We start from the raw sequence: 27220 nt of genomic DNA, 5'->3' as shown, positions 1-27220 counted from the left end.
AAATACAGAATGCATGTAGATTTGTAATAATACCAAAAATCCTTCTAAGTTGCTCTTGGTTCTCCCCTCAGATCAGGCCCCCGCTCCCAGCCCCACCCTCTCTGGGGTCTCACATAGGAAGGTGCATAGGGGGAGAATGCCGCCCATGTGTCTGTAGCTGGGAGCGCACCTGAGAATGTCATTTTTGTAAAAGATGACACCGAGGGAAAGAGTAATCAGAACATTGCCAGGAGGTGGTGTTTATAAAGTTTTTATTTTCTGTTTTCTTAAAAATAACATTTGATTTCCTTTATGCATGTGTGGAGTGTACTTGTTTCCTTAGGCTGAGTAATAGGCAGATAAAGACAACACGAGGCAGGGTCCCCAAGTGGAGGGGGGGCTAGGGGTGAGGGACTGAGGGCACAAGGGAAAGGGAGAGGGTGGGGTGACTCACGGGACGCTTGAGTGCCCATCAATGCACATACACGGTCTAACACTTTGTTTTTCGATTTTTTTTAAGACATCTAAAATTACTGAAAGATACGATTTCAGCACTGAAATATACAGACGGAAATCCAAGCACTTGAACACAATTCTTAACTCTAAGCTCAGTTATTGCACATTACACAATTTAAGTAGGCTTCAGGCTATAAAGCAGTTTGCTCTGCTTGGGACTTCCTCGGGATGTCTCGAGTCTCCTTTTGTACCCCCGGTGTCTCTTCCCTTTGACCCCCGCCAGCCCACAGCCTCACAACGATGGCGCCGGGTGTCAGCAGATTAGCCATTTGTCCTCCCCAAGGGCTGCGGTGAGGCTTTGGTGAAATGGAGGGTTCCCATGTGGGTCCCACCCACTCAGAGGTGAAGTTGGAAGCAGACAGAGCTCATGAAAGGCGCATGGGTGGCCACTAACACCAGGTGGGCTGGTGTGGGGAACGAAGTGTGACCACTGACCACCTGCAGTCACATCACCAGTTGGACAAGAGGGGGCCGTCATGATGCCCCATGGTGCCCTCATCAACTTCGCCTTCCTCTTCCTCCTTCCTGAGCTCGAGTGCCATGCCTCCTTCCCCATCACCCTGAACCCTCTGAGTGGTCTCTCAAGGCACATTTGTTCTCTCCAACTCCAACTCCGCCATCTTAGACGTACCCATCTCTCCCAGCACCCGTGGGTGAGGAGGCCTGGGGCGGCCATGGGCAGCTCCGGGGCCAGGCAAGAAACTGCTCTTCAAATTTGGTTGAGCTCTTTTCAACAGAGCCCTAATTCCACTGCCTGCCTAAACCAGGGGAGAGAGGATGTCCATGTAGAGGGCCATGGCAGGCGCTGGGTGGCAGGCAGCTTGGTCAGGGGCATGAATCCGAGGAGCCAAGGAAGGCCCGTCCTGCAGCCCTGCTCACGAGAAAGCCTGCAGCTTGTCTGACAAGAAGTCACTTGGAGGCTGTCAGCCCCCTGGGAACAAGACGCTTTGTCCTAGCTCTGGGGGTGGGGGGCTCAGTCTCAGAGAGTGGGGTGAAAAGCAGGGTGGGGGCTTCAGAGACAGGGCAAGGCTGGACCCCTGAGTCCCACCAGGGTCTAATTCAATGCCTTTTGCTTTCTTTCTACAACATATTTACAAGGTCATAAGAAACGTGCACAACCAGAAGACCCAGAGACACAGAGAGAGCTTGTGCCCCCAGGAGGGGAGGGCAACAGTGAGAGAGGGGTGCCCCTTCCTCTCTGCCCCCTCCCCACCCCGGAATGCCCCAGCCTCCTCAACAGCCGCGCCCAGTGACAGTTCCAGAAGCCTCAGCTGGGGCAGAGGGAAGAGACAGACAGACTCCAATCCTAGCGAGAGCGGGAAGCTTCAAGTAGCTCGGAGGGGCGGCTGCTCAGGGAGCAGAGGGCGGTTCCCTGAACTGAGCCGGGGCCAGAGGGAGGAGGTGGGAGGGCAGGGGGAGCCGTGGGGGGGGGGGAGACGGGACATGGGGGGTCTGGGACAGCGCGACACCCTACCCTGTGCTGCGGGATGAGAAGCGGCTCATGGGGCTAGCTGCGGTTTCGCTGTTTTCCCCAGGACAGGACTGGGAAGATGCTGACTCCGGGGTGTGGTCAAAGGGGCAGACAGGGTGAGGTTCTTCCATAAGGCCCAACAGACTTAGCGGATGCTGCAGAAGCCGGGGAGGGACTGGCTGGAGCCCTGTCCAGGGAGCCTCGCCCCGGGGCCCCCACACAGCCACCCCTCCTCACACCCCAGGCCCCCGGGGGGTGGCCCCCAGGCTCTCACACACATTCACACACATACAGCCGCTCACACACACACACACACACACACTGCACTCACCACACACAGAAGGGCAGCAGAGGCCCAGGTCCAGGTTAGAAATTCTTCACCCAAAGTGTTAAGAAATTTGCTTCAATGGGGAGAATGGGACAGATTAGGAAAGAAAACAAAAAGAAACCCAAAACATGGGGCCCGGTCTCATCCATCCTGGCTCCCAGCTGGTAAGGAGATTTGGGGGAACAGGGAGGTGTGGCCCCAGTCCTGTCTCCTCTGACTTCACAACTCCTGAACACTTTGGAGCCTGGAGAAGCCCCTCCACTAGAGCAGCCTCAGGGGACCCTCCGAGAGGTCAGAGGGAAGGTCCTGGCACTGGCAGGGGAGGGGGATGGAAATGGGCCTGGTGCCGCCCTCTGGAGGAGAGATGGAGAAAGGCCACAGGAGGTGGAGCTTTTCACTGCTTCTCCCTCTCCATGTCTCAGGGACAAGCTTCCCATTGGTCTGGATGGGAGAGGAGGTGGATGCACGCGCACACACACACACACACACCCCCCTGGCTGAGACCCAGCGTCTTCACCTGCTGCCTCATCCTCAGGCTCCCAGGGGGGCCAGGGGAACAAGCGCAGTGCAGGAGCCCCACAAGGCCAGGCAGAACCCACCTGCATAACCACCGCCCACTGCCTCCAAGGGAACAGCCCAGACCAGGCCCCCACCTGAGGCCCAGAGGAAGGGGCCGGGCTGTTCAAGGGTCTGGCACTCAAGGGCTACCCAGCCTCCGCTCCTAAGAGCTACCGCCAGATCTGCATTCTTCTTCCTCCTCCCTCTGCTCCACCTCAGCAGCTTGGCGGCCAGGCCTTGCCCTCCCCCAGCCTCTCAGCTTCCGTCACCCTCGCTCCCACGGGCTTGGGTTAGGAGAGCAGAGTTTCTCTGGTGCTGGGGAGTCCAGCACACGGAAAGGGCTCACTGTAGTCGGTGTCCCAGCCATGTCACCAGAGGCTGGTGGGGGTGTCCCAGCCACACTGGCCCGGCTCCAGGAGGACCCCAGCCAGCAGGCAGCTCCCTGCCTTCCCTCCTCTCTGTAATGGGGACACCTAAAAAGGGGAGTGGGAGAGGGCAGGCAAGGGCAGTAGGAAGCAGGGCTGGAAGCAAGGAGAGCAATCAAGACAAGAAACCCCAGTCAGGGCAACCCAAGGGTGTCGGGACAGGCTTGGAGGGGGCTTGGGGACATGGCAGGGGGCATCTCATTTCTTCAGTTTTGACCTTGTGGTGGGTGCATGTGTGTGGGTGTGTGCACTTTAAAACCAACAATAAATGGAAAGCAAACAACAAGGAGGTCTTTGGAGCAGTGTGGACCAAGGACACATTTGTCAGCGCATGCCACACTCACACACATTCACACGTCCTGGCCACAGAGGCCACACACGTGCCATGCACACTCACACATCCAGTCCTCCCCGCTGGAGCCAGGGTCCTTCCAACTGTATTTTCCGGATCCATGCGTAAGCTGCCTGCTTCTGTCCAGGTCTCTGCTGGCCCGTCTCCCCCGGCCATCGGCACCCTGGCCTGCCACGGCTCCCCGAGGGCCATCTACCAGATGTAGCCTCCGTCGTCCGCCTCGCCCGCCTCGCCCTCCTCCTCCTCAGCCTCCTCGCCTGCTTCCTCTGTCTCCTTCTCCTCCTCATCCTCCCAGCCGACACCACTCCCAAAGTCCCCTGAGAAGCCCACGAGGTCGTCTGTGAGGGGAACAAGCCGAGGGGCAGGTTAGGGCCCCGCTGGCAGCCTCTCCGCCCTGCCAGCAGGGAGCACCCAGCCAGGCCCCCCACGAGCCCTCCCAGGGCAGGTCACGGGGCTGGGGGGGGCGCCCACGCTGCCGCCGGGCCCTTACCGCAGTCGGGGCTGCCGTGCGTGCGGGTGCCTGTCAGCTCCAGGCCCAGCTGGTCCACGCACCAGCAGTCACCCCTGCTCTGGTCACACTGCATCTTCCGGTAGTAGCCGTCCTCATCACAGCTCGGGATGAAGCTTCCTGAATGTGACAGGGACCAGCAGGGTCAAAGCAGGCGCCTTGGGGCGTGAGCTCTTTGGAGAGGTGGCCCTGGAGCCTGGGGCACGAGCAAGGGTCCAGACCCCACCAGAGCGCAGCCAGCCCAGGTACCAGCTGCCCGACAAGCCCAGATGTCCAGGGCTGGACACGAGCATCTCTTCTGGCTTGACCGACTGGAGCCGGGAAAAGCTTCCCCCCTGATGTCACAGTGCTCAACGCCCTCGCTCCTGCAGCTGATCCTGTGGCCGGGCTGTCGGCTGTCAGCAATGCCAGGGCTTCTCCTCTCAGCCTCAGGGCCCACCCGCTCTCCCTCAGGCCCTGGAACTGTGGCCCCTCTGCCCACCTGACAGACTTCTGAGAGCAGACAGAGACTCTGCCCCTGCGGGGAGGCGGGTGAGACACACATCGAAATGACAGTTCCAGGCACTACAGGACGGGCACCCTGAGGCCCAGTGAGCACGCTCAGGGAACACAGACCCGAGAGGACTGCTTCCAGGAGGGAAGACCGTGGCTTCCGGGCGGAAGGAGCACTAACACCCATCCCCGAAGGCCACGGGGCTCTCGGTCCACAAGGCTCTGTGGGGTGGTTCCAGCATTGGGTCCCATGTGCGCTGATCGTGTGGGCCCAGTTAGATACCAAGCTGCTTTCAAGTCGCCACAAGGCCCCATGGGATCTGCCTTGTGGCCCTCTGTCCCCTCAGCCACCATGATCCAGCCATGTGGGCCCTTCCTTTCTGTTTCCCAAGAACCTCGAGCTTTCTCCTGCCCGTGGCGGTCTCCTTCTCATCTCTCAGGTCTTCCTTTGAACACCAGGTCCCCCAGAGGCCTTCGCACACCCGCAGGCTAACTTCTACCCACGGTGTTCTCCCTCGGCACAACACGTACACGAGCCACCGTGGGTGGTTCTGTCTTTTTGGTGTGTCAACCTCTGTGTTGTGTTTTCCCAAGTAGCCTGTGTGCTTTCTGAGACCAGGGACCAAGTCTGTCTCGCCCATCAGTTCCGACCTGGGCCGGGTCTACGGTTCCCTCTGGGGCTGACGTTCGAGTATTTGCCGCACACATGAACATCTGCTACAGAGGGGACTCACCTGAGTTTTGCACATACATCCCTACCGAAGTGAACTGAATGGAGGGTTCTAGGAACCTTCTGTCATCCCATCCTCCAGACCCAGAATGGATGGACACAAAATGAGTGCTTAAAATGCACTTATTGAGGGGCTGCTTGGGAGATCCTGTCCCACCATGAGGATAAGAACGGGAGGGGAGTTCCCTTTCCTGTCTTCCTAGGCCACAGCCTCCTCTGGGTTCAGCGTCTTCCATAATGCCCAGGGGCTGGAGTCTCCAGGCCTCAGGGGGACCCTGGGGCACCCCTCCCCTGCCTCCTCCAAGCCCAGCCCAGCGAGCCCCCTCACCTGGCTTCTTCTTGGAAGCCTCCTGGATCTGGATGCGCTCCAGCTCCACCAGGCAGGGAGGCTCTGTGGGGAGAGAAGCAGTCTCTGATGGGGGCCATCCCATAGTGCTGGTCGGACTCACAGAGCGGCCCCCAAGGCTTGGAAGCCCAGGCAGGAGGCTCTGCAAGATGAAAATACCCGGGCTTTGATTTGGGGAAGCCCCACAGTGGTAATGGGATGCACAGATCCCTCCAAGTTCCCAAAAATTGACACAGGGGCTCTGCAAGATTAAAAAAAAAAAAAAAAAGCTCCAACTGAGGGAGGCCTTTCCATGGCTGTGGCATGGGCTGAGGTGCCCCGAGAAGCCCAGGGCTCCCTGAGATGTTGGGAATTCATGGGATGAGGACACAGGATCCAGAAGAGGAGGTGGAGTGCACAGATTCCCCAGGGGAGAGACCCAAGGGGAAACATAAGACCAGAGGGAAGGATAGACAGAAGCTCAAAAAGAGGGGCTCCTGGGTGGCTCAGTCAGTTAAACATCCAAATCTTGGTCTCAGCTCAGGTCTTGACCTCAGGGTCATGAGTTCAAGCCCCGTGTTGGGCTCCATGCTGGGCATGGAGCCTACTTAAAAAAAAGAAAAAAAAAAGAAGCAGCCGCCCAGATGTAATTGCAGCCAAATCTAACTAACCTGTCACCATGAGAAGTCCCTAGCCCTTCCCAGCGAGAGGCCGGGCTGACGGTAAAATGAGATCAGTCCCCAGCCTCCTGCCCAAGTTGGCTGCTGTACAGAATGGACAGAATGAGCTCCAAAGACCTGGAAGGTGAAAGTGCCAGAAGGCGGGGCAGGCGGGGTCCCTAAAAGTGACCGAGACACCCCGGCAGATGGATTTGTGGTTGACATGGTGCTCTGTACCCAGATTTTCTCCGTTCACCCTCACAACAGTCTCCCACACAGGTGGTATCTCCCAAATGGGATGAAGAAACCGAACTTGGAAAGATTCAGTGCCTTGCCCCACGTCCCAAACCAGCCTCTGGTGGAGCCCTTGAGGAAGGCCGGGCCTCAGGCCGCGGAGGCTGTACTGCTTCCAGCCCACGACCGCGGCAGGAACCAGGCAGGACACCCGAGGCGGAGCACCAGGGCCTCCCCTACCTCCAGGCCGGCCGGCCCGCTGACCCCTGGGAACCTCAGTTTCCCCACTGACGATGGTTGCCGCCTGGCCTGGATGGTCTCCAAGCACATGCCCAGCTCTGGTTCAGGATATAGAAAGCTAGCAAATGATGTCCTATCTCTAAGGCTGAGGATCACAGATTTGGGGTAAATAATGTGAGATGTGCCCAGAAGTGGAATCATTGAGAAGCCAATAGGCTTCAGCTGTAGGACCCAGCAGCCCTCTCCAAGGCCCCAAAGGGCCCTAGAAATTTCACATTTATAGTTTTAACTTTCCCAACGTGCATATGCTTCAGGACCCACAAAATCTGGATCACCAAGGAGCTTGCCAAGGAATGGAGTTAAAGTGCTGGTTTTCCTAGGCTCCAACAGATGAGGCACTGGAGAGGGCAGGGAGCAGGTGAGCTGGGGGGGGGGGGGGGCAACGAGGGGGCGGGGCCAGCGAGGGGCAGGTGGTCTGTGGTGAGGGGCAGGGGGGCCAGCCAGGGGCCACACTCACTCTCCCTCCAGAAGCAGAAGCACCACTCAGCAGTGGAGACACGGCCGTCCTTGTAGGTGTCGCAGGAATTGAAGAAGGGGCGGATGCAGACCTCATACTTGTCCAGGTTGATGGCGGCCAGCTCGGTCTGGTCCAGGAAGAGGTCAGCACTGGTGTCCAGCTTGGAGAACATCCAGCCAATGGAGTCCTTGCAGCTGGCTCCCAGGCTCTTGTCCAGCCCTGGGGAGAAGGCCAGGTTCAGGCACACTCAAGGTAAACCACTCCATCCATCTGTCCACCCATCCCTCCACCTCTCCATCTGTTCAGGGTCAGGGTCAGGGCAGCTCAGAATGTAACTCAAGAATAGCCGAAGGTCGGACCCTCTGCCTCTACACGGGACTGCACCTAAGCCATTCAAAACCCTGTTTGGAAAGCCCTTCAGGGAAGATAATTTCTTGCCTTCTCTTGGCTACCCATTTCAGGGTTTAAGCTCCTTCCACCCACTTGTAGAAGTTCTTCCAATAGCTAACCCAAACCCCTCCTGTCTAGCTGAAGTCTCCTTCTCCTTGTTCCAGGGTTTAGGCCCTTTTCGAGGCTCAGGGCCTGGCAGGAGGGAACACAAGGCAGGCTGGCTCAGGGCACACCTGTCGCCCCATTGCCCTCCCTCCACCCAGGCAGAGCAAGCAGCTTCTGTACCACTGGCCAGGTTGGCCCCACTGCCGGCCGAGCCATTTTGCTTGGCGTTCTCATGAAGGAGCTGGAACCAGTCCCGCAGCCGGTCCCCCAGGTCAGCCAGGTCTTGACCTGTGCAGGTCTCTACAGTCGGCAGAATGGGGAGAAAGGGGCGTGGGTGAAGGTGGGGTGAAGCACAGCATGGTCTCAGCTTGGGATGCTGCCCTACAGGCCAGACCCTGGGCAGTGGTCAGGAGGGAAGGGGAGTGAGAAATCAAAGGCCCCCTCCCACCCTCTCCCATCTTCCTCCCCCCGTAGTCCCTAGCACTAAACCACACAGCGCATGCTCCCTATACCTGAGACCCAAGCCCTCCAGCCCCACGGGTCCTCAGGCCTGTCCTTGTTTTTGCCACTTCTCCCTTCCTGCTCTGTGAACCTCTCTTAGCATCCCAGAGCCCTGAAGGAGGCACCCCAGGAGATGTTGGCAGGGAGGGCTCCCCCAGCCTGGCTGGGGCCCAGCACCAGCATTACCTGGCTTGCCGTCGGTGGCGGAGGGGGAGGCCTGCTCTGTGGGGCAGGGGCAGGGGCCCTCACATCTCACGGTCAGCTGCTTGCTGCTCAGGCAGGCCTGCTGCTCCAGCTTGCACTGCATGAGAAGAAAGGTCGGGTTGTGTGACTGGGGGGGGCTCACCCATGGCTACTTGTAGGGGGGGTACTTCGAGCCTACCAGGCAGCCACATCTGACAGGAGGGACAGCAGGTTCCTCTGGGGGGCCAAAGGTACATAGTGTTGGGGGGACAGCAGGCCTGGAAAGGGGTTCCCAGGGATTCAGGGGCTCCCATGAACCCTGGTCTGCACCAGCTTAACGTCTCTGCACATTTATCTTTCCCAGGACACCAGTCTCCCCCACGCCCTTACCCCCACCCACCCACCTCCCCTATTTAGCTGCCTCCTGGCCCTCTGGCCTATCTTCCTTCTTACCACAGTCCCCCGGTCCCCGGGGAACTGGCTGCTGGCCCCTCCCTCAGTGGTCTTTCCATGTTACCTCCAATGGGCTCCGCCCGGCTCTCTGGACAACAGACGCCGGCTCTCTGCTCACAGCTGCTAACTCCCTGCCTTTACTAAAAACCCTCTGCCACAGCTGTTTGCAGAAGCCGGCCTTGGAGAGGGTCTCGTCTACTCCTTGCCCTTAAAGTGTTTTCCCTGGTCCTGTCTGGTTCATCCCCGTGGGATGACAGCTAATGAGAAGGGGTCGTAGTGTTTAATAGCATCTCCCTTGGTCCCTGGCTGCTCAGCAGAGAACACGGAAGCTCAGAGAGGCCCAGTGACTTGCCCAAGGCCAAGGGGCTGGGATGGAAGCCAGACCTCCGGATGACCTATACCTCCCCGAAGGACAGCTCTGTGACCCTCAGAACACAGCTTCCCACCCAAATCTCGCTCTGCCCTGGGGCTGTGTGACAGCACTCTTCTCTTCCTCCCTCTCCCTCCCGCCTCCCCAGTGCAGCTTCTTTTTTTTTTTTTTTTTTAAAGATTTTATTTATTTATTTGACAGACAGAGACACAGCAAGAGAGGGAACACAAGCAGGGGGAGTGGGAGAGGGAGAAGCAGGCTTCCCGCCGAGCAGGGAGCCCGACGCGGGGCTCGATCCCAGGACCCTGGGATCATGACCTGAGCCCAAGGCAGATGCCTAAGGACTGAGCCACCCAGGCGCCCCTCCCAGTGCACCTTCTGCCTTCAGCCTCTGGCGCAGTCTCTCTCCCCTCCCGGTGAACTTCCCCGTTTCCCACAGCCTGTGACACTGTGACTCATAAATCTGCATGTCACCCCGAAAGGGTTCCTAAGCCCTAGAACCCAACCCTAGCTGACAGTGCCCTCCAAAAACCAAGTAACTCTCAACCCCTGCTGGCTAGCAGAAGCATTCACAATTAGCACCTGCATTTCTATGGTCCTTTAGAATTTATAAAATGCTTTCACGAATGTCTCACTTAACCTTCATAACACTCCTATAAGGTAGGGATTCACTCCCCCCAACCACCATTCCCTCCCACATGGTTGTCTCATGGAGAATTATTTTCTCCTGCCCCAGAATGCCTGGTGCTTGCTGGTGAACACCATCCCCTCTGGGTGGAAATCTGCCTGTGGAAAGCTCCATCCGTCAACCCCCAACCCCGACAACTGGATGACATGGCTCTTTCCTTCCAGAGCCCTGGGTACTTTCTTGACTTACCTCACTTGCTCTGACTCGCAGTTACCTGCCCACCTGCACCTGCGTCAGGCCAGGGGTGGGGTCTGGCTCCGACTCTCAGCCCCAGCCCAGGGCTCGGGTGTCCCTTCTACGGTCAGCCACATCGCATGCACTGACCGAGGACATCCGGCCTGTGTCAGCCCTGGGAGCCCCGCCGGAGGCCCTGGTTCGTTGTCCTCTCTGCTCCCCGTGGCTTCGGGTGTCAACCCAGCCCCCCATCCCGCCCCCCACCTGGGGCCAGAGCTCCTCACCACCGAGCTGTAAGTGTGGCCATCCGAGCCACAGACTGAGGCGAGCGGGGCCACGTGACAGGGCTTGCAGATGGTCTCTTTGTTTCCAGGGAGCTTCGGGGCAGGCTGCTTGATCCTACAGGAGGACAGGGATGGGGAGGGCACAGGGGGTGGAGGCAAAAATGAGAGAGAGAAACACAAAGGGAAGGTTCAAGAGACTGGCTCCAACAGGAAGCTGGCCCTGGTGATCTATAGCACCTGCAGCCTCCTCCCTGCCCCTGCCCACCCTCCCCATCAGCCCCAGCCAGACCCTCCTCCGGCTCCTAAGGGTGGATGGAGCCAACTGGGCAGGGTGCAGACCCCCAGCTACCCCTCTCCTGTGGTTACCGAGTCCAGCAGGGCCTTCAGGCAGCAACTCCAGGTCTGACTGCAATACTTAAAAAGGAGTCGCACCTTGCATAAGGGGTCACACCAAATCAGAGTTTGCAAATTGATGGCCCGTGGGCTGTATCTGGCCCAGAGACTCATTCTGTTTGGCGCCCAAAGGTGCTTGGCTTTGAGTTATTCACCAACATTTACAAAATGGAAGAGTTAACATAAAAACCTGGATTCCTGGAGAGAGGGGAGGGAAATGAGACCTTTTCCAGGGGTCTTGGATCCTGGCAGGTCTTGTCCTTGGGCTGGAGCTAACACCTTTCCCTCCTCTGCAAGCCTCAGGAGCTACAACCTTAAATATTTCATTAAGTCGTTGCATGTCAGAGCTGGAAAGAATCTCAAACTATCTGGGCCAACCTATTTGTCTTACGGATATGGACACCGAGTCCCAGAGAGGGGAGATGCCTTTCCCTGAATCCCACACTGCTTGGTGATGGATCTCACATAGTGTGGTGGTCTTAGAATATGTCTACAGATTCTTTGACACTCCTCCCTTCAAAAGATGGAGTGTAATTCCCTTCCCCTGGAGACTCGCTCCTAACAAAGAGAAGTGGCAGAAGTAACAACGTATGATTTCCGAGACTAGATCATAAGTGACATTGTGGCTTCCTCCTTGTTCTCTCTCTCCTTTGGATGCCTCGCTGAGGGGAGGCCAGCTACCATGTTGTGAGGACACTCAATCATCCCTATGGAGAGAAGTCTATGACTAGAACCAACAGCAATCCAGCCTTCAAATGATGCAGCCCCGGCCAGCACCTTGACTGTAACCTCATGGCAGACCCTGAGCCAGAACCATCCAAGAGAACCACTTCTAGATTCCTGACCCTCAGAAACTGAGTGAGATAATACATTTGTTGCCTAAAGCACAAAGTTTCGGGGTAGGTCATTTTGCAGCAACAGGTAACTGCCACATAGGAGATGATCAGGCAAGCCCTTGCTATTTAAGCAACGCCCCCAGAACCCCCACTCCCCAAGCCCCTCACCTGTGCTCCAGCTTCTTGCGGCTGATGCACATGGCCCGCTGGTAGCCCTGGGCGATGCACACCTTGTGACGGCTGCACTTCACCTTCTGGCAGGGGTCCTTGGTGGTGTCCAGGGCTGCCGGGACACAGGGCCAGGACACAGGTCACCCGGAAATCAGTGCCAGAGAGCCCAGGAAGCCCCCAGCCCCACTTCTGAGCCGAGAAGCTCCTCTCTGCAGTAGCCCTGAGAACCAAAGCTCCTCGGCTCCAGAAGCCCCACTCCCATCAGGGCCCGGCTCCCACAGAGCCCCCAAGGCCATGGTTGGCACGTGCCCTTGGCGGGTCTCAAGTGTTCACGGGTGTCAGTCATAGTCCCTCACCTAGGAGGGGCATGTTACCTTCATCTCCTTGCTGATTGTCCTCCCAGCTCTTGATGTAGTCATCCTAAGGAAGGACAGGGCGGCAAGGAAGAAGGGAAGGGCTGAGAGTTAGATCCTGGAGCCAAGGCTCAACTCCAGGGCCAGGAGGGAGGAGGGCTGGACCTGCTCCCGCATGCTAACTGCCATCACCCCAGTGGCTACCCAGATGACCCCTGGCCCCCCAAGCTCTGCCAGCAGCTCCCCCAGAACTCTATCCCCCTAAATCCTTATTCCAGCCTCGCTCATATATTCCTTACCCCTCCATCCCATACTGGGTGCTGCAGGGAAGGAGAAGTCAGGGAGAGGGAAAAGAGAGGAGGGTGGGGTGTGGGGCCCCCCGGCAGTACTCACCTCCACCTCCTGGGGATCAGGAAGCAGCAGCAGGCCACGGGAAATGGAGCAGGAGGAGAGAAGGAGATGGGGATTTTAGTGTGATGCCCACCCTCAGCCCGTGTGGTCCCAGAGCTCTGCAGGCCTCATCATGTGACCACAGGCACTGGGCAATGCTCTCTGATTGCTACGGTCCTCTAAGCTCTATGGCCTCCCACTGGACGACAGTATTCCTGTGTCTTCACTACAGGGAGCTTAAGGCCTGGCGCCACTCAGGGCTGGCTCTAGGAGCACGGGAGGTGAGGCGCATGACTTTGAGAGGGCGAGGTCCCATCTCTCCATTGCCCTGGCCCGACCATTAGGACAGATGTCTAAGGGACTCATACTGCCCGGGAACAGTGGTTCTCACGCCTGTGCCCTAAGTGTCCCAGAAATGCCCCTCTCTCCCTCTGCCAGGGTCCCTCCCTTGGCAGTCCCCTCCCCCACCACCGGCCACCCTGTGAGTGCGGCGAGGGTGGGGGGCTCTCTTCCACTGCACGGGGACTGTTGTTCACTCAAGGTCTGACTTTGCTGTAGGGGCCAGATGGTGCACTGAGAGAAAGGGGGGCCGCGGTTCCTCCCAATGTCACTGGTTTCCCCGGTTCCCATGGCCCAGCTGCAAATCTTCAGATTCAGAAGATCCTGAGAAAGCCCTCGGAGATCATCTGGCCCAGCCCTCTGTGTGTGCGGGAGAGGCCAAACAGCCCAGAGACAGGAGGTGACCCACCCCAGATCCCAGTGTCTCAGAACCCCGGTCTCCCGACGCCCAGCACAGACCTCCCTTTTGGCCACAACACATAGTCTCCGAGACCTAAGGCACCCGGAGACAGCTGCTCGCCCTGCTCCAGCCACAGGGGCCTCCCCAGGGCCCACGAACCCGCTGTGGCCAGAGGCAGAGCAGCTCACACCCAGCCTAGCTCCCTGGCACCAAATCCCCAGCCCCCTCTGGTTTCCCCACTAGCCCTCATGGGGCAGAGGCGGCTGCTGACAACCAGCATACAGCTCCCAGGGCGCTCCGGGTGGAAGCTCCACCAGGCAGGCTGGGGGACGGCCTCTCGGGACTGCAATCTGGCTGTGCCAAGGAGCCAGCTGCCGGCCTCCTCTGCATGGGGCTCCGGGAGCCGGGGGGTCAAGGCCATGAGGAGCCACGTGCAGCTGCGCCCTTCATCCTGAGTCCCAGCCACCCAAGGATCAGAGCTGTGCAGCGATGGGAGGCAGAGGCCACACTGTGGGGTGGGGGTGGGAGGGGGCCAGACACCTGTCCGGCCCAGAGAAGAGGACCTGGGGCTGCCGCACCAGAGGGCTCCCGCATGGGGGCAGCAACAAGCACACAGGAGGGCATCCACAAGTGCTTTGAAAGCCCAAGGGCTCCGGGGCCACTGCCATCTCCCCTGGAAGTTGACAAGCACCAGAGGAACAGGCAGGGACAAGGGCCTTTATCAACACGGCCTCCTGGGCAAAGGCCAGGAAGGCGCCAGGAACAAGCAGGCAGTGGGCATCACACCCAGGCAGAGCACACCATGGCCACGTGTGTACCCTTGCGTGTGCATTCGTGAGGGCCCCAGGTGCACACATGCACACCCGTGAGCACATGTCCTAGAGCACGTAGATGTGCCGGTGTGCAAGTCCCATCTGTGAGCACGTGTCCATATGCACGCACGTGTGAGGAACAGCGCACACTGGGTGTGCGTAGGAAACAAGGACACTTCGAGGCAGCTCACCCAATGCCAGATGGTTTTTATCCAGAAATGAGGTTAACAAAGCCCACTTCTGTGAGCAGCCCCCAGTTTTCACACTGGGGGCCAAGGCCCTCCCTCAGGCTTGGCCTTCTTGTCTCTTCCACAGAGAGAGACAGGGCGAGGCAGGGCTGGGGAGGAAGAGGAGGGCAGACAGAGCAGCAGAGCTCTCCCCACAAGGGGCTCGCTGCACCAGTTCTGCCCTCCCTGTCTTGCTTTCATGTGTGTTTCTGTGCATCTCTTCGTCCATCTCCTCTTTCTCTCTCTCCTAACCTTTCACTCTGCCCAGGCCTTCCGCCCCCCCACCCCGGCCCCTGACATGTCCGAGAAGCCCTCGCTCCCAGGAGAGTGGGAACAGCCAGCCAGAGAGGGGGATGAGGAAAAGAGAGGGCCCGGGGTCACATAGTGCCCACACTCCCCTTCCCAGCACACCTTGGGCAAGCACCTTGACCTTTAGGAACTCAGCACCCATCTCCTGAAACTCCCCAGAGATTAAAGGTGGCGTCTCAGGGGTACCTGGTGTACCCCTTATAGCAGAAGAGACCAAGGACTCTTGGTGCGGGAGCAGGAAATGGGCAGGGAGAGGCCCCATGCAAAGCCCCTGCATGTGGAAAAGGCAGAGCTCGCCGCTCCCCGCCCCAGGGACAGCAGAGACCAGTGCGGTGTGAGGAGAACCGCCCTTGAGGCGTCCCTCGGAGAAGGGTGACGAGGTCCTGTGGGCAGCATGGGGGCAGAGCCCAGGGACACATTTAGGGGCCCCTGAGGTCGGGTGTGGGCAGGCACCATCTATAAGCTGAAAAGGAGGTATTAGTTGGCAAGTGTGAATAATGCCTTTCAATGCAATGGTGTCTATTTATGGCACCCGAGTGGGCTTATTAGCAGTTGTGACAAATGGTCCCATAAAGGCACTAGGATCTTCTCAGGAAACAGGGAGCCTGGTTCTGTCCGTGCTCTGCTGCCCATCGATCATGTCCTCCCCTGAGAAACAAGGATTCGGAAGAGCCCATGTCCAGTGCTCTGGAGCGAGGGCCAGGCCAGAGGGAAGGTGGGTCCTGGGCCGAGATCTGCATTTCTGGGCAAAGAAAGAGCACATGTATTTTACGTGGTTGGTTTCAGCCGCCATGACCACCCCCTGTGCCCAGCGGTGCTCCGCACAGTGGTCCTGCGGTGAAGCAGGCAGGACCAGTAGGATCAACCCCATAGAAGAGGAGGAAACTGAGGCCCAGAGAGGCAGAGCACCTGGCCAAGGGTCAGAAGACAGAAGAGCCGAGCCAGGATTCCTTGGCTGACCTGGCCTGCATAGCGGAGGCCTCTCTCACTCAGAGAGGAACAGTCTTGCGCTGAGAAGGGGGTGCAGAAGGGATGGGGAGCAATCTGCACGCAGAGACCGCTCTCAGCCTGGCTCACTCTGCAGCCTCGGGCTGGAGAGCCCTCCTCTGTGCCATGTAGGTCTCAGTAATGGCTGCACAGTAGAATCACCTGCGGAGCGTTTCAACTGCCTGTTGCCCAGAGCCACCTGAGCCCAGTGGCACCTTCCAGGCGATAGAGCTGCCAGAGCTCCCACAGGTCCGGGGCTGCTCTGAGGGGTGGGGTCCTGCCGGCTCTGCATCTTAGGTCTCAAATGCTCTCCTCATCTCCTCTGGCATCGTCACCTCCACCATGGGGCCTCAGGGAGGAAAAAGAGCAGCTACTCCCTCCCTCTCACACAAAGCAGATGCTCAGTGCGCGAGGCACAGGCTGACTCACTGGAACCCGGGCTCCCGGCCTTCTCCCCTGGAGTGCTCATCACAGCACCCTCTCCAAGCTGACAAGAGTGAGGCCAAGGCTGCCCTTATCATCCCCACATCCTGTCCACCCCACCTGGCTCTACCCAACCAGCCCTCCCCGCATTGGGTCCCTTCCCCCTCCCGCCTTGCCAGTGAGGGCCTCAAGTCTGTGGTGTCCCCGGGGGTCTCCCTGTCTTTTGTCGTCCACATCCCTGCAGCTGCAGGGATCCTTCCAGACACAATCCCGACCTTAAAACCCTTCACTGAATATACTTCACTCTCATTTTTGAAAAAAATCTTAAAGGTTAGTAGGTACAAAGGATTCATACCAAAAAAATTAATGGTGATTTCCTCCGGGGGATAGAAATAGAGAATTTTGACATCTTTCTGCCTTTTTCCAATTCTCCAAATTTTCTAAAATGTGAACATGTTTTACTTTCTATTTTTTTAATTTTTATGTATTTTTTTAAAATTTTAAGTTAGCTCTAGGCCCAACGCGGGGCTTGAACTCACAACTCCAAGATCAAGAGTAACATGCTCTACCAACCAAGCCAGCCAGGTGCCCCAGTGAACATGTTTTACTTTCTAATGAAGGGGGAAAAACTACAATAAATATTATATTTAAAAACCCTCACTGGGGCGCCTGGGTGGCTCAATCGGTTAAGCGTCTGCCTTCAGCTCAGGTCATGATCCCAGCATCCTGGGAGGGAGTCCTGCATCTGGCTCCCTGCTCAGCGGGGAGCCTGCTTCTTCCTCTGTCTGCTGCTCCCCCTGCTTGTGCTCTCTCTCTCTTTCTCTCTCTCTGTCAAATAAATAAATAAAATCTTAAAAAAAAAAAACAAACCCTCACTGGTTCCCTGTCACCTACAGAAGAAAGTCCATCTTCTCCCGATCTGTTCCTGGCTATGCCAGCCCCATGTCTTTCCAGCAGCGGCTTCAGCATGGCCAGACCTCGGCACAGCCTTCTTCCTCATGCAGGATGTGTATCTGCATCCAGCTCCAGGACTTCTATTCATCTTTCAAAACCCAGCTCAGGCATCATCTTCCCTAACGCAGCCCCAAGCCCAGCTTTCCTTCAGGCCGATTGTCCCACTTACATCACACAATGCTGTTGCTTCGCCCGATTGAGATGGCCAGTTCCTGGAGGGCAGACACCCTATAAAATTCATCCGTCTATGCCCAGCACCTAGCCCATAGTAAAAATAGTGCTGATAACAGCTAACATCTTTTCAGCAATTACCACGTGGCAGACATTGTGCTGAGCACTTTATTTTTTTTTAAAGATTTTACTTATTTATTTGAGAGAGAGAGCATGAGAGGGGGGAGGGTCAGAGGGAGAAGCAGACTCACCGCTGAGCAGGGAGCCCGACGCAGTACTCGATCCTGGGACTGCAGGATCATGACCTGAGCCGAAGGCAGTCGCTTAACCAACTGAACCACCCAGGCGCCCGTGCTGAGCACTTTATATTCATTCGCTCTGGTACTCTTTACAACAACCCCAAGAGAAAATTACTATTGTTATCCCCACTTCTCAGATGATAACACCGAGGCTTAGAGACGTGAAGTCACTTATGCAGGATCACATGTCAATTGCACAGCAGAAGAGTACTAGCACCCCCAGAACTGTGATTCCAGAATCTGTGTCCCTAACCAGGCCTCCGGGCTGCTCCATAAACCCATAAACTTTAGCGGATGAGGAAAGTCCCAGGCCAGGGGCTGGACCCAGAGGTCCGATCCCAGCTTGGGGGTGGTTCCGCCCACCGCACCAGCTCTGCTCCAAGCCCTCAGCAGGGCGTCCTGGAGCCAGAGGAGGGGCTGGCTATGGTGGGGAAAGACACCTGGACACCGCCTTCCCCAGGCGCTTCCCAGAAACCCCTTCCTAAGCCCCTGGTTTGGCTGGTTTGGAGCTCACCCATCTCCTGCTTTGATCTCTGCGGCTCAGCACGGTTGCCATGGAGACGGGGCCCACTGTGCCAAGCTGGGGGAGAGATGGTGGCAAGTGCGCAGGCCTAGCCGGGCTTAGGGGGCACATGCTGGGTGTTTCCAAGCGCTGTTTACTTCCTGTCATTTTAATTAGCACCCAAATCACCCGCTCACTTCACAGCTTGAATTAACCCAATCTCTCCCAGCCTCTCCATCTGCTGAGGAGGACGGGACCCTGCAGTGATTGTAGCCAAAGAAGAGCAGCCCCTCAAGGCCCTGATTGATTGGACTAAGAGCACCTGGGCAAACCTCCGCTGCCTCTTTGCATCACAGTGTGATGGGGAGACTAACTGTCCGGAATCAGGGCACGGGGTCCCCGTTTGGCCTTGCCTCTGCCAGCAAGTCTGCAGGCTCCAGTACTGCCCTGACCGGACCCCCGGGCCCCACTTCCTCATCTATGAAACGGGCTGACTCCCTTGCCTTCCTCCCTGAGCTGTGGAGGGACCCAGGGCAATGTCTCAGAGGACTGGATGAACTATGAAGCTCTAGACTTCAAAAGCCACAAAACTGGACCACCGAAGCCTGGGTTCTTCGGCACACACGGTGGGAGCCTCAGGGAGGGATGGGCCAGAGGCACTTTGGGGTCTCACGGTCATCAGGGCCCTCCAGTATAGACTTCTGACATTGTCACCAAATGAGACAGAGGCACACCAACAGGACGAGATGTTCATCATGAGACTTTCAATAAAGCACAACTTTTGCAATCTTGCTATGGCATTTCTTCATTTTTTACTAGATTAAGAACCTCTAACAATGGAAGTGGGCCAGGCCTCTCTCAACCTCTGAAAGGCCCTGTGCCTGGCATTATTTTTGCCTCATTCCTCCGGCGAGGGAGCCTCCGATGGAGCCCAGGCCCCTGGAGAAGGCCCAGGAGTGGGGGCACTTGTGGCTGGGGCCTCTCTCGTCCCTCCCTGCAAACAGCCAGAGGAGCACGGAGTGAGGAGCCCAGAAAGGAATGGGGAGGGGCCAAAGGGGGGCCATCTAGGCTCCTTCTCAGCTGAGGACAGACACCTCCGTCACATGCCCAGGCAGAAGGCACCTTGAGGAGGCTGTGGCCGCCGTGTGGAGGACGTGAAAACAGGGGCAGTTGTTAAATATTTGTCCCCTCTGGGAGGGGGTGGCAGACGCTCTGGGTTAGGCCTGCACAAACAGAAGGAGACAGGCATCTGGGAGACTCTCCGTCTCCCCCCCCCACCCCACCCCTTGGAGGAATTTCCTTGGAGGGCAAAAATGTGCTTATCACTCCCAGCATGCCAGGGGCTCCCCCTGGCCTCAGGTATGCAAGCAGCAATGCCCCCACTCCATGGGCTTGACCTCTCCACTACTCGGGGCATCTCAGCCATCCTCCTCCCCACCCTCCTTGGGTTTCTGGTTCTAAGCAGCAGCCTCAGGGGGCCATAAAGGGCAGAGAACAGGGAGATGGGGCCTGAAATTCTATTCTGAGTTGCCTTGAGACCTTGTTTTCCCTTCTGGAACATGAGTGGGGAGGCAGGATTTAAAGCCCAGATTAAGGATTTAAACCTCTGCGGAAACACAGGCATGGTGCGGGGAAAGAATCCTGGGCTGAGAAGAGAGAAGGGTTCTCGGGTGCCTGCACTTCTCTGGGTCTGCGTCTCCATCTGGAAAAGGTAGGGGCTTAGTGCCGCTGACGCTGCACAGTTCTACTCTCCCAGCTCTTGCAAACCGAGAACTCTGAGGATAGGGGGGAAAGAACCTGAGTAAGTTCAGACTCTTCTATGTGCTCCAGCCTGTGCAAGGGAACATGAGCCAGAGGGTTGCATTCAGGCAGGGGTAAGGCACTGGCCAGGCCTGGCTTGTCCTTCCAGCTGAGTGAAGCCTTGACCTCTTTTCTGATGAAGGGAGCTGGAGGGGCAGGATGCCCTGCCTTGGGGAATCCATTCTCCACCTGCGGGAGTCCTGTGCTTACCTATTCCCAGGCCTGATAGGTGGACGGATTGCTCTGTAGGCATATTGAGGATGAGTGGGAGGCAGAAAGGGGGAAGCTGGCTGCAGCCAGGCCCAGGCCCACAGACACAGGGGCGGAAGAACAGCGAGGGGACAACCTTCCTTCAAGATGTCATTCACTCCCTTATCCTACAAATGAATCACTGGAGAGTCAGGGTGCCAGGGTTCTAGTTTGACTGTCTCCACATTTCAGGGTCCAGAAAGAGCAAGAGATCTCCCCAGATCACAGGACGAGTTAGTTGAGATCCTTTCTGGCACATTCCATAATACGTGCATTTATCTTAGCGCCTACAGTGTGCACACACAGCCTGTGCAATGCTCCAAGGACAGGGAGGTAAGGTACACAAGTAGTCTAACCCCAGGTCCTGCCCTCAGGGGCTTAGTTAACTATGGGAGGAACGTGCTAAGCACACATTAAAATATCAGTCGGAGCACTCTCCAGATACAAGTGCAAGTGTGAGGCCACGAGGCAGCACTAAGGTGTGCCAAATGACTTTCTGACCAATAAATACCGCAGGAACCCGGGGGAGGGGCTTATACCTGCAAATGAACGCTGGTTGAGCCCTTAGGAGCTACGAAGCTGTCCCATTTCCAGAACCACATCGCCCTACCTCCCGCAGCTGGGCCTAGTGAGCTACAGTGGTGCATCCACGCCCAAAGAAGAGCATGTTACACCTGCAGGGAAACCTATGTAGGGTAGGATGACGATCTCCTGGTGCTCGCCCCAAGATGCCATTAGGCCCCATTCCTCAGCATTCCCTGTCTCTGGCTAATATACACCCTATCCTGATTTGGTGCTGCCCACTGCCCAGCTTGTGGAAGGGGTGGGGGGGGTATGTCTGCAGGTGAAGAGGCTGTGGACTGGCTCTAGTACCATCTTCCTGCAGTCATAGAACGCTAAGGGCTCTGTAGAGGCTTCTGTTCAGCCAGCCGATTAAGCTCCTGGGAAAATCAAGGGCCAGAAACATGAAGTGGCTCTCACAAGGTCACACAGCTAGTTCTGTCCTCTCATGAGGAAGACAAGCTGAGTGTTCTCCCAGGGCCCTTGGGGCATGGGGTAGGATAGAGCTCTTCCAGTCTTCCAGACAGCCTCTGACCTTCTGGAGAATGGGAGGGGGTGGTGTTGATCTTCCACCCTCTTTAGCCTGCCTGGAAGGTGAGAGGACCACACAACAGCCTCTCCAGGTAAAGAGTGCTCTTCCCTCCCTCTCTCCCCAAGGCTGGAGCCCTGCTGGGTGTTCAAGAGTCCCTCACCATGCTGACACAGCTCTGGGAGATGCCAGACCTTCCCGCTGGGAGAGGATTCAAAATCAGAATGGAGGAGGATGCCAGGGAAGGACTCACCTTCCCATCCCCAAGCCCCAATTATGGAATCCATTCTGACCCAGTTTGGGGTTCTTCTCACGCACCCACACTTACAAACATCTGTGCTGCTCATTCCCACACTTGCATTGGTTTGGGTGTGTGGTATGGGGACAGGGGAGGAGCGGGGAGAAGGGAGCCCCTTTGTGGCTAAACCTTGTTACTGGCTTACTTGGTGATCATAAAAATCTGAGAGTCATGAGTAGCCAGCAAGCACTACTCTCCCGGGCCAGGCCCCAGGATCAAGGTGAAGCCCCTCGTGCAGGGGAGGTGCTCAGATCTGCAGGGAATGAGGGAACACACATCAGTGTCTTTCTCACGGAGACTGAGGCGTGGTGGGGGCCAGCCCCAGAGATGATGGTCCATCGGGTAGCTTTCTGTGGGGCCTTGGGGCTGGGGAGTCCTGCCTGAAATGGATGCCCTCCAGCCCTGTGACGAAAGGCCTCCATGCTGACGCATCGGTTTTGGTCTCCTTGCCCGCCGGAGAGGGAAGGCAACGTCCCTGGCATCATGTGGCCAGCCAGGGGCAGAGCCTGAACCCGCACCCAGGCCTTCCAGCTCCCAGGCCAGGGCTCTCCCAGCACACCGCACTCCTGCCTCTCCTGGGTAGAGAGCTGCCTTTGGGGTGTCGCTAGGGTAAGGGGTGGGGAGCAGGCTGGTGGCGGGCTGCTGAAGACACTGAGGGCTTTGGCCCATCTTCCTAAGAGGTGCTGCTCCAGCCCAGGGCAACCTTGAGGCTCCAAGGGCACAAGCTGGGGTAGACTTTGTTCTTCAGGGTAGACTCTTCCTTCCCATTTGTCCCTAAGGGTTAGGCCTCGAGTGCCCTGAAAAGCAGAGTTGAACCAGATGACCTGGATTCAAATCCCAGTTCAGCCACTTTCTAGCTATTCGGCCCTGCGGTATGTTACTTAACTTCTTTGCGCCTTCGTTTCTTCAACCGCGGAATGCATGGATCATGACGAATGATAAATAGGGTGGTTGAGGGGCACGAGAGACGATGCATGTCACGTGTTTACTGCAGGGACCCCAGCTGTAAGCCAGCGCTCACTGCAATCAGTGATTCAACGTACGTTAACTGCGTGCCTCCTGGGGGCCAGGCACCGTGCGAGACGCCCGTCAATCTCATGAAATTTTAATGGAAGTGGAGTACAAAGTAGGGAAGAAGAGCCAAGAAGAAAAAGAACATTCAGTGCTGCCTCGACCGGCTCTTGGAGCCTGCCCGGAAGAATGCTGTGTAATGGGCCTGGCTCCTCTCACGTGTCTGTCTCTATCTACGAGGCCCTGGATGCTCTGTTCTGAAGACCAGCAGTCAAGTCCCACCCGGTTCTGCAGGGAGTGAAGCCGGAGATAATAGCACCGGGGAGCAGGCCTCTGAAAGGCCCAGGCCTGCCCAGGGGAGGGCACAGCTAGATCACAACCTCCCCCTCTCCTCTGGCATGAAATTCTCTCCTCCTTGGCACGAGGCACTGGGCATTAGAGGAAATCTACCCCAGCACAGGATACGCAACCCTGCACCTACTGGAGGGGAGGATTACTCTGCTGGTAAATCCTGCCTCCCTATAATCCTAGCGCTCAGAGAAAGAATGCTAAACTCAACTCCCCCCTAACCAGCTCAGACCAATTCCAGGTTGGAGCACCTGCCTACGCTTTCTTCTTCTTCTTTGTCCTCCTGACCTCTTCCACATGATGCCCTCAATCTTCCCCCCTCAATTCAGTCTGCACCATTTAATGAGACATGCCCCTAACCTACAGTACTGACTCCTCCATCCTATGCCCAAGAACATTCCACTCCTCTTGCCTCCCTTCTACTCAGGCAAACTGGGGGCCTGCGCCATTTTGTGGTTATGAACAAGGTTCTGGTACAACCTGGCAACACCTTACAGGTTCAAAAGAACGTCCATCTCCCCTTTGACGATCCAAGGAACATATTTTCTTTTTTTTTTTTTTTTAAGATTTTTTATTTATTTATTTTGCGAGAGAGAGAATGAGAGACAGAGAGCACGAGAGGGAAGAGGGCAGAGGGAGAAGTAGACCCCCTGCTGAGCAGGGAGCCCGATGTGGGACTCGATCCCGGGACTCCAGGATCATGACCTGAGCCGAAGGCAGTCGCTTAACCAACTGAGCCACCCAGGCGCCCGGAACATATTTTCAAGAAAGCTAGCCTGATGAAATGTATATAAAGCCCTATGCTAGTGTGCCCAACTAGAGGGCCTTCGGGCTTTAGAGTAGAAAGTGGGGTGTCTACTAACAGAGGAGGGATGAGAAGTGTCTGTAGTATTGGCAGAGTCCCTGTAGACAGTGTGAGCACCGCACAACTCCAGGGGGCACCATCACACTGTGGCACCTCTAGAGTTGTGCAATGCAGTGGCTCTGAGCTAGCAGCCTCCTGCCCTTCTGCAGAAGCTGCCAATGGATCCCCAGAGCCAGACCCTCCTGCCCATCCTTCCCTGGCCTCCTCTCTCCCTGATCCTGTCTTCCCGCAGCCAAGGCTACCTTAAATGGGGTTTTAGAGGACATCTGCCCTATAAAAACCTGAGGCCACCCAAATTAATACATACCCTAAAGCTTTCCATGAATCCTATGGGGTCAGACCCTGCAGAATTTATAATCCTGTGCCTTTCTTCTGATGAGCATGGGAGGAAGGAGGAAATGACTGACACCAATACAGGGAGACAGGTGGGCAGCCTTGTGCCAGGGGGTCAAGCAGTCAGTTATTTATCCTCACCTACAGAGTTGGCTATTGGAAGCAGGTGGAGAAAGGGAGATGGGGAGGCATCTTTATTTTTAAACCTTTACTGTTCTGATAAGCATTTCTTTTCCCTCTGACCTTCACCAGTCTCACTTTGGAAGATCAAACAGCCGGCTAGTCAGAGGGAGGCCTGGACCGGTGACACATGGATTTGGGATGGACCAGCCTGCTGCCGCCCCCTCGCTGCTGTGGTGGGGCTGCTTCCCAGGCAGCGGCAGGAGACTGCAGCTAATCTGTGCTGGGCCTGCTGGGGCCTCGGAAAAGGCCTTGCAGGGACTCCTGCCTCCCTTGCAGGGACCAGCCGTGGGTGGGGCAAACTGCCTACACTGGGGCCCAGGTCCCTCTGCCCCAGATGACCTGGCTGCATGCGATCCTTTCTGATGAATTACAACCTACCGGTTAGACTTTGAAGAGAAACTGTCACTTGTCTCACAATAACAAAAAGATCTATATCTCTGCCTTTTCCCATCATTTGGCTGGAGAGCATATGAAGTATGTGTGTTTTAAACACATTTCTAAGGAACTTCTGCATGCACACAATTTAAGAGAAGATGAGAAAGGTCACGGTGTGGCCAATGTTGTACCAGGTGGGCCTGATGAGGGAACTTGGCAAATGAAAAACGAGAACTGGGGTCGTATTAGAGGCTTTCTAGGAACTGGCAGGCATCTGAGAGCACTAGGTGGCCAGGACCAGCATTCTTCTCCTGCGGTGCATCCACATCCGGGCCCATCCTCCACCTCACACCCGGCCCCCTTCTCTGGGTTCCAGCCACGCCCTCTGCTACCCGCCCCCCACCCCCACCCCAGCTCCTACTTCCCCCTTCTGGGAACGCAGCCTCCGGTTTCCCCTCTGATCTACAGGTGCTCGTAAACAAAGTGCTGCAGCAAGCCCGGCTAGTCCGCAGCCGCCTCCCCAACCCCCACCAGGCTAGGTTCGGCCCAAGGTTAAGCCAGGGTTCGGGCAGGCGTCCCCGTCCCCAAAGGGGCCCCAGACCCAGCTCCTGGGCTTTCCCCTCTGCTTTTCAAGCCCACCGGGCTGCGGAGTCTTTCCTCCGGATCGGAGCTTCTGCCTTCTCTAGGCCCGGCTCCCCCCCGGCTCCTGGAAAACCAACCTCCATGATCTCGCGCCACTCTGCATGGGGACCCCAGACCTGGCTCTAGTGGCCACCCGGAGGTGGCCTCGGCTATTTTCACTGCCGTCGCCTGCCCCCAATCATGGACACGCCTTTCACCATGTCGCCTAATGAGGACTGCTAGGACACCTCCCCCCATCCCCAACTCAAAGCCCCAGCCAAGGGCTCTGTCCCCTTCTGTCCTCCCTCCCCCAAAGCCCAAGGTGGGAATAGAGGGCACTCGCGCAAGACGATGCTACCTACCGGCCGGCCGCACCCAGACCTGCCCCTACTGCAGTGCCCCGTATGTGGAGCCTGCAGCATCCACCCGGCTGGGGGCAGGCCTGGGGGCCTCTTTTTTTTCCACCAAAAAAGGAGGGGAGCCGGTCGGGGGTTCAGCCGCAGCCAGGGCCCCCACCCCTCCCGCCCTGCACCCCCACTTGCATCCCGCGCCCCTCTCGGCGCCCGACCTGCAGTGGAGACCGCGTCTGGAGCGCGCGCCCCCGGAGCAACTCCTTGCCCGGGACTCGCCCGCGGCGGCTCTAGGGCTTGGGGTCCCGGGCCTGGGGGGGCGGTTTCGAGGAGGGGGCGCCGAGCTGGGCCGGCGACGGCTGGCGGGAGCGGGTGGGTGCGCGTTGTTTACTCTCGGTGCGGTCAGCCGGCTGGGCTGCGGGGCGGGTGGCTGCGACGTGCCGCCACCGCTCCCGGCGCCCGGGGCTCCGCTCCGAGCCTTCCTCCCCAAACCCGCGCCCCTGGCCCTCGCGGCCCTGCGGACTCACGTCTCGAAAGCGGTTCCAGTGCTTGATCTTGCCGCTGTACTGCGAGATGGACGACAGCCATTGCTCGTCCTCCATGAAATTGCCGGGGGTCTCGCCCTCCTTGACCCCTTTGGCGTCGCCTTCGGCCAAGGCGGCCGCGGCGAGGAGCAGGAGGGGCAGCACCAGCCGCCCGCAGCCCGGGGCGCGCATCGTGGTCAGGGTCCGACCGGGAGCTGGGTGGGGGGTGGTCTTGACTTCTGCAGGATTTTAATGTCCTTCTTCCCACCCCGCGGTTGGCGAAGCAAACGCCGTCGTCTTCCTCCGCCCTCCTCCTGCGGTCTGACTCCGGTGACAGACGGACAGTGGGTCGCGGCTGAAATGTGACCTGGTTAGGAGATGCACTTGTCTGAAAAAGCCCAGCGCTGGACGCGGAGAGGGAGAGAGAATCAGAGAGGCTGCGCCAGCAGGGGCCGTGTCTGTAACTGTAGCATCAGCATCACGTTTGACATCATCATACCTGGTTTAAAAAAAAAAAAAAGGAAAAGGAAAAGGAAAAAAAGAAAACGGAAAAAAAAAGGAGGGGGTAGATTTCAAAGGGAAGCGCTAGATGAGAGCGCCAAACGCCAGCCAACCGCAGCAGAACCCAGCCCAGCCTCGCACTTAGGGAGTTGCAAACCAAGGAATCCAAATCCTGAGATGTCCCTGCTGTCTCTGCCAGGGTGGAGGGCCAGAGAAAGGGCCGGGGGTGTCTCCCCAGGGAAGATGGGAGTGGGGAGGACACAAATCTCTCCAGTTACAAAGCCAGTAGGCTCAGGTGTCTGAAAGGGAATTTGGCCACAGACACTCTTTCTGTCTCCCCTTGCTGGCCACCCGGAGGGGCCTGTCCCACAGCCCTGACAGCTGGCTTGCTGCGGGTTATGGCTCGGACAGTCATGGGCAGCTTCGTTAAGACAAAAGCCACAGAACAACTGGCTGCCTCCGAGAACTATTGCTTCCCAGCCCCACATGCTTTTTTCCAGGCAAGGCCGCAGCACTGAATGGTGGGTAAGAGAGGCAGATGTCCTCCTCCCCAAGCAGCTGTTTCAGGGCTTCACCCCTTTTGTTAGCCCTTTCTAGGGCAACCCTAAAAGGTAAACGTCTGAC

The 27220-nt window shown here is 57.4% G+C and overlaps 2 protein-coding genes across 2 annotated transcripts in view; both read right to left on the bottom strand.

Annotated features, from left to right (window-relative positions):
* Positions 1-234: 234 nt before the first annotated feature.
* Positions 235-26539, bottom strand: SPOCK2 (SPARC (osteonectin), cwcv and kazal like domains proteoglycan 2). The gene is made up of 11 exons (XM_036083892.2): positions 26099-26539; positions 12629-12637; positions 12257-12302; positions 11880-11994; positions 10483-10597; positions 8517-8631; positions 8010-8129; positions 7335-7553; positions 5688-5750; positions 4120-4257; positions 235-3967 (listed from the first exon to the last, which is right to left on the bottom strand). The coding sequence occupies exons 1-11, from the start codon at positions 26285-26287 to the stop codon at positions 3822-3824; spliced, it is 1275 nt and encodes a 424-aa protein (XP_035939785.1). The 5' UTR covers positions 26288-26539; the 3' UTR covers positions 235-3821.
* Positions 26310-27220, bottom strand: part of ASCC1 (activating signal cointegrator 1 complex subunit 1) — a 103975-nt gene continuing 103064 nt past the window's right edge. Inside the window, exon 11 of the mRNA XM_078077618.1 lies at positions 26310-26594. The gene's annotated coding sequence lies outside the window, so the exon portion shown is untranslated. The remainder of the gene's footprint in view (positions 26595-27220) is intronic.

The sequence above is a fragment of the Halichoerus grypus genome, chromosome 7, assembly GCF_964656455.1.
Source record: "Halichoerus grypus chromosome 7, mHalGry1.hap1.1, whole genome shotgun sequence".
Lineage (NCBI taxonomy): Eukaryota > Metazoa > Chordata > Mammalia > Carnivora > Phocidae > Halichoerus > Halichoerus grypus.
This window is presented reverse-complemented; position numbering and strand designations above follow the sequence as displayed.

Excerpts from the sequence above, each read along its gene's own strand:
- SPOCK2 (XM_036083892.2), bottom strand. The coding sequence starts at position 26,287 with ATGCGCGCCCCGGGCTGCGGGCGGCTGGTGCTGCCCCTCCTGCTCCTC. Across the intron at positions 8,130-8,516 it reads CGCCACCGACGGCAAGCCAG|AGACCTGCACAGGTCAAGAC; the intron begins GTAATGCTGGTG and ends TGCCGACTGTAG. Across the intron at positions 5,751-7,334 it reads CTTCTGCTTCTGGAGGGAGA|AGCCTCCCTGCCTGGTGGAG; the intron begins GTGAGTGTGGCC and ends CTCTCCCCACAG.